The sequence below is a fragment of the Cannabis sativa genome, chromosome 8 (assembly GCF_029168945.1).
Source record: "Cannabis sativa cultivar Pink pepper isolate KNU-18-1 chromosome 8, ASM2916894v1, whole genome shotgun sequence".
Lineage (NCBI taxonomy): Eukaryota > Viridiplantae > Streptophyta > Magnoliopsida > Rosales > Cannabaceae > Cannabis > Cannabis sativa.
Window position 1 is genome coordinate 21349061 of NC_083608.1, and position 10948 is coordinate 21360008.

The window sequence follows — 10948 nt, forward strand, 5'->3', positions numbered from 1 at the left end:
ACTATCGAAACAACGAAATCCGTAATTTTTTTTTTTTTTGAAAAATTAACAAATAATATATGGGGTATGTATAATAATAGAATTTTAATTTATTTCAGAAATTTTATATATGGAAATAATCAAAATATGGATTAAAAAAATAATTAAATATTTTATAATATTTTTTAATAAATTTTAATCAAACTGATAACATTGATTGATGTAAATATTTTACAAAATGAATTCAAGGAAATTGGTGATAAACACATGTAGCTAATTATGAGTTAATTATAGGCATATGGGAGGCAAAGTTGTATGTATCACATGAGAAATAAATTAAAGGTTATAGCATGGGTGATGGGTGTTCTTGCCAATTTGCTTGGATCTCACTCTCTTACACTTACAGACAGTACTACTCTTTTTACACTACTTCAGTAGGTTGCTTCCAATTTACGTCCATCTTAACATAATTACAAACATGTTGAAAACACACATAAAGTTATGTTTCTAAGATTTATTCTCTTTAGTAGTGCATATCATTAATTACTATATATACATTATTCTTAATATAAAAGAAACTACTGCTTCATTATAGCTCAAGTCACAAAAGTAGGGGTGATGATACTAGATTCGAGGAAATCCAATAGATCATAACTTTTTTTTTCTAAAAAAAATGTTTCATTATAAAGACTGGTAATTATTATAAGATTAATTTTGAATTGTGTGCTTTTGTAAAAATTCTTGATTCATTTTTTGTTTTGTAAAATAATAAATTAGATCTTGTATTTTTTAAAATGATATAAAATACCCTAAGCTCAATTTTTGATATTTTTTTTTGTGAAAAAATTCATCATTTTTATTAATTGCAATCCATAATGATTACATGATTAAAATCTGGAGTAACATCACTACTCCTAATAACACGATCAACAACTAAATAAGATGCTCGAGCTAAGAAATGAGCAACAATATTTGCAGAACGTCTAATAAAATTGACATAAACATCTCGCAAGTCATTTAACAACATCTTACAATCAGAAATAATACTCCCAAAGTATGAAACCATAGGAATAGAGCTACGTAACGCTTACACCACAATAAGACTACCAGTTTCAATGACAACCTTCCTCCAATCTTTCCATTTAACCCAACTCAGTGCCTTTTTAACACCCAAAGCTTCCACTATTTCGGGTTGCAACATCCCTGGCGGACAACAGGTAAAACTTCCACCAATGCGCCAGTTTCATCCCTAATCACCCCTGCAAAGCTATAAGTTGAAGTTCTTGAAAAAATGGCAACATCTACATTAATCTTCAAGGTGTTTTCAACTGGTTTGGCCCAAGTTTCAGCACCATCGACATCAGTAAGGAATGCAGCCATAGGATTAAATGTTGAATCTTCAGCCCGAGTTCAATCTGCGAGTAAAGCTTGAGCTAAGTCATGAGCAACACTCGCAACAGTAGGGGACTTATTAGACCATACTAGCTCATTTAGATGTTTCCAAATTGCCCAACATGTCATTGCGATCAACCTCCTTTTCTCCCCATCCTCCTGCTGTAGAACCGTAGCAAACCAGTTGGCAAAAGAACCAACTGTCGTCAAATTAACACCAGCAGCCAACTGTTGCCAACACGCTTTGGCAAAAGAGCAATCCACCAAGCAATGGTATATGGTTTCATCAGTTACTTTCCACACAGGGCAGATGGTATCAATAGCCACATGTCTAGAACAAAGTCTGGATTTCGTAGGCAGACAGTTAGTAGCAGTACGCCATAACAAGTCTTTTACTTTCGGAGAAACACTTAGCTTCCAAATAGTATTCCAAGAGACGGAATTATCATCCTGTGCACCCGCTTTTCGATATTTTTTTAATACTACCAACTTGAAGATAGTTTTTAGTACAAACAATCCAAATATAAAACTGGTGTAATTCAATTTATAATTACATTTGATACTAACATTTTTGAAATCCATTTATATAAAACTAATTTAATTCAATTTATGTAATATATATTATATTTATTTATGTATAATAAAAAAATATCTATATTTCATTTTTACTTTTTTTTTATTAATTTTGTATGGAGCTTACTATATCTAATTATAGAAACCCTTAAAAATAATCCTAACCACCCCACATATAGTTTAATTGTTATGTGTAGTTTTTAATTTTTTTTAATTAATATTAAAAATTAAGTGTGTTGAATTGAAATCCAACTAAAAATTCTATTTAATTAAATATTGTAGTCATAGTTTAGTAATTTCATATTTTTCTTCACAAAAAGAAAGTCTAAGTCTAAGTTGATCAAATCTCCTCTTCTCAAAGTAAAAGAAAACACTCTATTTAAATATTGAGTTTTAAAATCTAATTAGATTAATGGGATAATAATTTTTCAAATTTAATTGGAAGTTGGATTTTTTTTATTTTGCAGAATAATTTATAATATAATTAAATAATTGAATAATGCCTAATATTTATAAGTGACTTTTTTATTTTTATACTTTAAAATAATTTTTTTTTTTTTGTATTTTTACTGAATTTAATTTACATAAAATTCATATTGTAACTAACGGAGCAATTTAAATCGTAATTAAAATTCGTATAACAACTCATATAAAAACCACCCAAAAAACTAATTTGGAAACCCAAAGCATAAAATTGAAAAAAAAAAAATTAAAAATAATATAGGAGTAATTTCCAAATTTATAAAGAGTAGAGTCTTGTGAGCACTCATAAATATAAGCTATGGCTTATAATTGACGGGACAGGCTCGAAAGCAAAATCAATGGAAAGATCATACTCTGCACCACACTTGTGTTCTGCTGTGTGCATCGTTTACTTTACTTTTGAAACGACCCCATCTACTTTTTGTTCGTGCAGTCCTAAGGAAACATAACCTTTAATTTATTAGTATTATTCCTCCAAAGTCCAATTCTATAAGATCTTTTTTCTTTTCTTTTTTTGAAAAAAATAAATAAATAACAAAAGAATAGTGTTTGGGATTGGGACACTTCAGTTCAAGTAGTCTTCCACTACAATTGACTCAAAATCTACCTACTCGATCACTCACTTCCATTTAGTTAGTAATTCAATAAATAATATAAATAAGATTCTAGAAAGAAAGAAAAGAAAGAAAACAAAATATTTTATTTTTAGTCACAATTAAATTTGTGATTAAAAATAAAAAAATTATAACTAATTATAAATTATAATTTTTATGTTGTGAATAAAAAATTTATGATTAATTAATCATAAAAATTATAATTTATTGTGACTAAATATATTTTTAGTCACAATTAAAACTAAATTAGTGACAACTTATAATTAAATATTATGTTTTAATCACAAGTAATATTTTATTGTAATTAAAATTCACATTTAGTTAAAAATAAATTATGATGTGACTAAAAAATTGTTACTAAATGTAGTAGTTTTTCACAGTAAAAATAATACCCAGTTAAGTATAATAATTAGGAATAATTTGGAAACCCTGTAAAAAATTCTAGGCTCATAATATCATAGCGCTATGAACTAATGGCATGTTTACTAATAAGTAATGGGAATAAGTAGTAAGGTAATCATTTCCTTACATTTGTTTACTTGCATTATTAAAATTAGGAAAGGGAGAAGTTGATTAAATAAGGGAGAAAAGAAAGGGAGAACTTCTCCCACCAATTTTATAAGGAATGCCATTAAGGGTAATGGATTTTTATTATTTTTATTTTATTTTTTAATATTAAATATATAATGACAATTTTGTCCTTTAAAATATGTCTTGCAAAATAACTACCATATAATATAGTTTAACTCAAAAGGGCAATTTAGTCAATTTAAGCATTCCGATTACGTTTCCTAATAAAGTAAACAAGATAAATTACAACTATTCCATTTCTAAAAAATTTTAGTAAACAACATATTACAAATATTGATTCCGATTATTTTTCATTTATTCCGTTACATTTCTCCATTAATTTATTCCGATTCTGATTACTGTATAGTAAACGTGCCATAAAGTTGGAAAGACAATATATACCAGAGAAACACAAATGAAAAAAAAAAAAAAAAAAAAAAAAACTAGAACAAAGGCTTTTAAGTCTTTCAAGCAAAGAGAGAGAGAGATTAGATTTAGAGATTTAAATATTGTTTTTGTGGTTTTATATTTCAAAGCTATACATTAAAGGCTTTTGTATTAGTTAGTTGTTTAGATAGATAACAGTCGGTGTTGAAAGAAATTAAAATAAAAATAAGTAGTTGGGTGAGTTGGCCTTATAAGATGCATATACATTAAATGGGTCCATTCCTTTTTTATTTTATTTTTTTCTCATTTGTCATTTTCAGCATTAAAATCTTCTATAACAAATAACAATTACCTACCATATTTTTATTAATTGTTTTACTCATATATTTTTAAGAATAAAGCCAAGACTGGATGAAGCTGTTAGCTGCATGTTATGATGCATGTGTGTTAATTTGGTGGATTTTATTACTTGAGGAGGAAAAAATCCATGCTACATACTAAAAAAGATTCTTCTCTATTTTTTATTTTATTTATTAAGTTCGTCGTCTTCTTTTCCATCTTTTTATCTTTTGTTTTTTTTTTCCAACTAAATAAGCCAAAATTATATATATTAAAATCCAAGCAAAAATAAAAGAGTAACTAAGCAAATTCACTTCACATGTAATTTACTAGTGTGAAGACATTCTTTTTGTTCGTTCACACATGTCAACTATATATACCGATTATGAGAAAGATATATGTGAAACTTATTTAGATATAAAAATAAGATAATTTTAAAACAATTGATTCTTATAAAATTACTATTTATATTATAAAACAATTGATTCTTATAAAATTATTATTTATAATATAAAACATGCTGCATGCAAAATATGAAGCTTGATCTGGTGATTTTCTTTAGTAGGATATGTATTCAATTTAGTGAGTTTTCATTAGGACATGTACACTTTTTTGTTATGTTTTTTTTTTTTTTTTGATTAGTGTTTAAAAAGGGAAACACACCCGCAGACAGCCAGAAAACAAGAGAACAAGGCCTCAACGGCCAAATAACAAACCAAAGAGTACCAGAAAACTGAAAACTGAAAAAAAAACAAACTAATAAAAGCAATTAAAACTAACTAAACAGAGCCATGACCATCTGCACTTAACAGCTGCAGGGAGTCACCAAAATTGGCCAAATCGATGAACCCAAATTTGTTAAATCGATTTGCCCATTGAGCCACAGAATGGGCTACACCGTTGCAGCCTCTAGGGGTCCAAACGATCTCCCAGAGATTGAACTTACCCGCAATAGAGAGGAACTTATGAACATATTCTTGAATGTTGAATTGCAGCTTATGGATGTCTTGAGATTTAGTTTTCAAAGCAGCTACAGCATTTAAGGAATCACATTGAAACACTAAGTTATCGTATCCAAGCTCTACCGCCAAACCTGCACTTTCACACACAGCTGCAACCTCTCCCGGTAGAGGATCGTAGTGGTTCAGGCGGAAGGATGCAGATCTCAGGATGTTGCCCCCACTGTCTCGAAAAATAGCAGCTCCCGACGATTGGTTCTGCCCTATAGCCACGTCTGAATTGCAAGCCACCCAACCCTCTGGTGGGGGCTGCCACTGAGAAGGATTGGTGTGGACAGAATCAGTGGGTTGCATAAGTTCACCAAGTCTATTGTTGATGGAGTTGATCGAGACGACGAAAGGGTTGGATCTTCTATCATGAATTCGCCCATTCCGCTCTCTCCAAATGTTTTCAAAGATAATAGCAGCCCCTCCCAAAAAAGTGTTGAAGTCGAGAAAGGATGGCCTGTTAGTAGCATTTGAAAACCAACCCATCCACTCATCCCAATTGGAGACTGAGATGACATCGGCTCTAACACTCCAGCTACACCCAAACCAGATTGCTCTTGCGTATTGGCACTCCCAAAGCAAGTGAAAACTATTCTCAGCACAAGTAAAGCAAAAGGTGCATGTGGTATCTTGAATGGGGATAGACATACTAAGTCTTTCTTTTGTAGGGATGCAATTGGCAAGGAGTCTCCACCAGAACATCTTGAGGCGGTTGTGGATCTTGGCTCCCCAAATGGATTTCCATTTCCCGTCGCCTTCGTTACTGTGGTTGCCATTCTTCAACAATTTATAGGCCGATTTAATAGTAAACTCCCCATTAGTACTTGGCAGCCACAGCCAAGAGTCACGAACAGGCCTCCCAGGGAGAGAAATGTTGATAATGCGTTTTGCATCTTCACGTCGAAACCATCTCTTTACCAACTCGGCATTCCATTGTTGGTCCGTAATGAAATTACTTACCAAGCTGATTGTTCCCGCATCATCTACAGAAGGAGTAGGTTGTCGTATATCCCCTGGAACCCACGGATCAAACCAGATCGAAGTGGAGTTGCCATCCCCAATTTTCCGACAAATGCCTTTTCCAAGGGTCGTCCGCGCACGGAGAATCGCTTTCCACAGCATTGAGTCTGACTGCTTGGCCTCCAAGTCAAGAAAATTCTGGTTTTTGATGTATTTGTCATTCATTACCTTACGCCATAAGCACTCCTCGCCATTAAGAATCTTCCAAGCCCACTTCATGAGAAATGCTTCATTCATCGTCTCAGTGGCCCGAAATCCCAAACCTCCTACATTTTTCGGTTTACAGAGGCGATCCCAAGACACTAGGTGGAGCTTTCTTTTTAATTCAGTGTCGCCCCACCAGAAATCCCGCAAAAGCTTATCGACTTTCTTAGCTGTTGAGGAAGGAATTACATCAGAGGAGGCAACGTAGTTTGAGAGACTTGAGCCGACGGCCTTGACTAGGCAAGTTTTCCCAGCGCTTGACAATAGCCGCATTTTCCACCCCTGAATTCTTTTAAGCACCTTATCAATTAGGTGTTTCGTATCCTCTGTATGCTTGATCGATCTAAAGAGGGGAATTCCAAGACACGTTGCACTCCTATTCATCTTCCTCATTCCTAAAGTTTGGGCAATTACTTGAGCCTTTCGGCTGGCTACACCTCGCGAGAAATAAACAGATGACTTTGAGAAGTTGATGGCTTGACCCGAACAATTACAATAGTAGTTTAAGCAGTCCAAGAATGATTTGGCCTCTCGTATTGTGGCTTCTCCAAAAAGCATGATGTCGTCAGCAAACATCAAGTGAGTGACTGAGTCACCTCTCCTTGTCAATTTGAAAACTTTGAGAAGCCCATGCTGTTCTTTCTCGAGCAACAGCCTTGACAATGTTTCTGCCGCCATGATGTATAAGGCAGGGGATAAGGGGTCGCCCTGTCTTAAGCCCCTCTCCGGAGTGAATTTCCCTGCTGGTGAGCCATTTAGCAGCAGCTTTATTTCATGGACTGAAATACAAGCCTTAATCCATTCCGTGAAAGGTCTATTGAAGCCTAACTGGTGCAGTACCCTTAAGATGAAGTCCCAATCCAATTTATCGTACGCCTTTTCCAAGTCAAGTTTGATTAGCATGAACCCGCGTTTACCCTTCCTCCTTCGCATTGAATGTACAATCTCACGGGCTATCATTGTATTTTCAGCAATGTGTCTACCTTTGACGAAAGAAGCTTGATTTGGGGAAACAATTCTTGGAAGCAAGTCTCGAAGTCTTGAGGCGATGATCTTGGATATAATCTTGTACGCAACATTGCATAGAGCAATCGGGCGATAGTCATTAACTAGGCATGGAGAGTCTTTCTTAGGTACCAAAACCAATGAGGTATCGTTTATGAATTGAGGCAATTCCATATGTGAGAAGAAATGGATCACCATCTCAATTAGATCCGTATGGACTGTATCCCAGTGATGCAAATAGAAGCTTGGTGGAAGTCCATCCGGCCCCGGGGCCTTGTCTTTTCCCATGTCGCAAAGAGCCAACTTTATCTCATCTTGTTGCGGAATAGCATTCAGGAGGGAGTTGTCTTGTTCCGTTATAGTAGAATTAAATACCCCATCCCTGAGCGTTGAAAGATCGGTGTCCGCTTTCTTGAATATCTCCTTGAATTTGTTGAGGAAGCACTGTGCGATTTGGTCATGGTTCCTTATCCAATCCTCTTCCGGAGTGAGTTTGATGTGCTGAATATAGTTTCTTCGTCTTCTCACGATGGTAGACGCCATAAAGAATTTGGAGCACATATCCCCTTCTTGGAGCCATTGTACTCTTGATTTTTGTTTCCAATGGATTTCTTCTCTTAGTAACGCTTCGGAGAGAGCCTGTCTCGCTTTATCAACCTGGACGCCATCATCCGGATACCTCTGTTCCACTTGTTGAAGGTTGGATTTCGCAATCTGAATTTGTTGAGAGAGATGAGTGAATTGGGTTTTATTCCAATTACCAAGCTTTCTTCCCGTTGCTTTCACCTTCTTGTGAAAATTAATCATTGGGTGTGCATGACGTCTTGCCTTCCAGGCCTCTTTAACCACCCAAAAGGATCGAGGATCTCTTTCCCACATATTCTCATATTTAAACTGTCGGCCCTTGCATTTGGCTCCTCCCAAAGTATCAACCAGAAGTGGTCTGTGATCAGATTCCGAAGCAGCGAGGTGGTGGACGATTGCATTAGGGAACAGTATCCTCCAATCAGTCGAAGCTAGTCCAAGGTCTAGTCTTGCTCGTTTCATAGCCCCACTTCCATTTGAGTTTCTTCCCCCTTTCGCCCAAGTGAAATTTGGACCGATAAAGCCTAAGTCAATCAAACCCGCTCTTTGAACCATTCTCCGAAAATCAAATGCATAAAGCGATGTATTTCCATGATAATTAAAACATTCCCTATCATTAAGAGTGCCATTCATGTCTCCCAGCATAATAAGAGGAAGTTGGGATTTCATAATAGTGTCACCCATTTGCAACCAAAAGTGCTCCTTATCAACTCGGTTGGGCGGCCCATACGTCCCTAACAGCATCCAAGGTATTCCCGGAGGGTCCGAAATGATTTTGCCCATTATTACATTCTTGGAGGCAGCTTGTACACTACAGTGAACTCCTTTCATCCAACACAGAGCAAATCCCCCGGAAAGCCCATTTGGAGGAATATAATGTAAGTCTATGAAGTGGAGTTTAGTACATACCCTCTTAAATTTATCAATAGGAAGCCGAGTTTCAGACAATACCATCACGTCGGGATTATGGAGACGCACCAAGTGCGCCAGTTGACGAACTGTCGCAGAATTCCCGAGTCCACGACAGTTCCAAGCTAGGATCTTCATGGCGACCTCGGAGACTTTTCCGGGCAAGTCTCCGTAGCCCCAAACTGAAAATCCGAAACAGCCTTCCCCTTGGACTCTTGAGTCCCTTCGAAAATTTCAGTGATCGTGCAACTTGAGGTGTGCTTCCTCTGTTTTTCAACAATAACAAAGTGGTTGTCCAAATTTACCTTAAGATCAAAAGTTCTATCCTCCCAGTGGTTACTTGAAGTGGTTTTGCCTCCCAGTTTAGAATTAGCCTTTTTTCCACCCTTGAACGACTTTGGGGTTGCAGCCAAGGGAGATTGGACTTTTGGGGGTCTGCCTCTTCTCTTCCGAGCTCCTTCTTCGACTGTAACAGCTGGGGACTTAGTCTTTCGTCTTCCTCTTTTTGCGGATGGACTTGAATTCTCATTTGAACCCGGAGAGTAATTGTTTTCCATTCGCTATTTGTTATGTTATTATTATGTTATTTTCATTTTCATTTGCTATTTGTTTTTGTTATTATTATGATTCTTTCCATGATAATGATATATAGCCAGATATCCTTTATGCTCGAACTAATTAATCTATAATAACATGTTAAATAAAATTAAATTATGATTTTCTAATAAACTGGGTTATTATTAAAATATTTTCTTCCAATTGAAATAAAGTTTTTGTAATTTTTCTAGCATTAATTAGGATATAATTATCAGCCAAAATAATAAATATAATAACAAATTAAACATCAGTAATAATCAAATAATAATCATAATAAATGACAAATTAAACATTTTGCAATGTATGCATCGGGGCCTTTCCTGGAAACTAACTTATTTAAAGCTGAGCCAATTGTTTATTTATTTTTTTCTTTTTAATTTCCAATATTTTGATTGCTACAAAATGATCAGTATAAGACAAGCACCGACAGACAAAGTTGATATGGCTTGACGCGTAAGGAACAGTGTCCAACAAAGTTCATACAAAATATGATTATGAGTACTTTTCATCCCAATACTATGCTATGTTATTTTTAATTAATTATCTGCAATGAAATATGTAACGAGGATACATATTATTTTTTTTATTTAAATCAACTCAAAAGCAATTTTTAAGAATTAATTGGTAGTTATTTACCGTACGTTTATCCTTTATAGCTATAAATATACAATATTTTACTATATATAAATAAAATATTAACATAATATTATACAAAGTAATATTAATCATTTTAGTCAATAATCACAAAAAAAAAAAAAAAAAACAAAACAAAAAAAACACACATGTAGTCTATAGCAGAGGCAACTGCCTCCAAATTGAAGGGATTGTGTGGTTGGACTTGGAGAAGTGAAGAATATAGTCGAACAATATGATTAAAAATAAGAATATTTTTACTTTTACAATTTAAAATAATTTTTTTTTACATATTTTTTACATAATACTACACAAAAACTTATATAACAACTAATTAACAAATAAATCTAAATCGCAACAAAAAATAAGAAATAATTCCCCTTAAAAATATGGGAGACCAAATATGTTATTACAATGCAGCCATATTATTTACGGCCGGCGTCCGAAATTTACCACAAATGAACAAACTGATGGTTTGAGAATAAATTTGTATTGGTTTAGATTTGTATGGGATGGATATTAGGTAGTGTAGTATGATGATGTTGATAAGTTGATAAGTTGGATGATTGGTGGGACAAGGAAGAGTTATGTGGTGTTTTAATTTTTATGTGTGTAGTAAGAGAGGAGACAAGGTAGTAAGTTACTAGTAAA

The 10948-nt window shown here is 34.2% G+C and overlaps 1 protein-coding gene across 1 annotated transcript; it reads right to left on the reverse strand.

The window, feature by feature from the left end:
- Nucleotides 1–5116: 5116 nt before the first annotated feature.
- LOC115723630 (uncharacterized) lies at nt 5117–9205 on the reverse strand. Its single transcript, XM_030653115.2, has one exon. The coding sequence runs from the start codon at nt 9203–9205 to the stop codon at nt 5117–5119; it is 4089 nt and encodes a 1362-aa protein (XP_030508975.2).
- Between the last annotated feature and the right edge of the window lie 1743 nt (nt 9206–10948).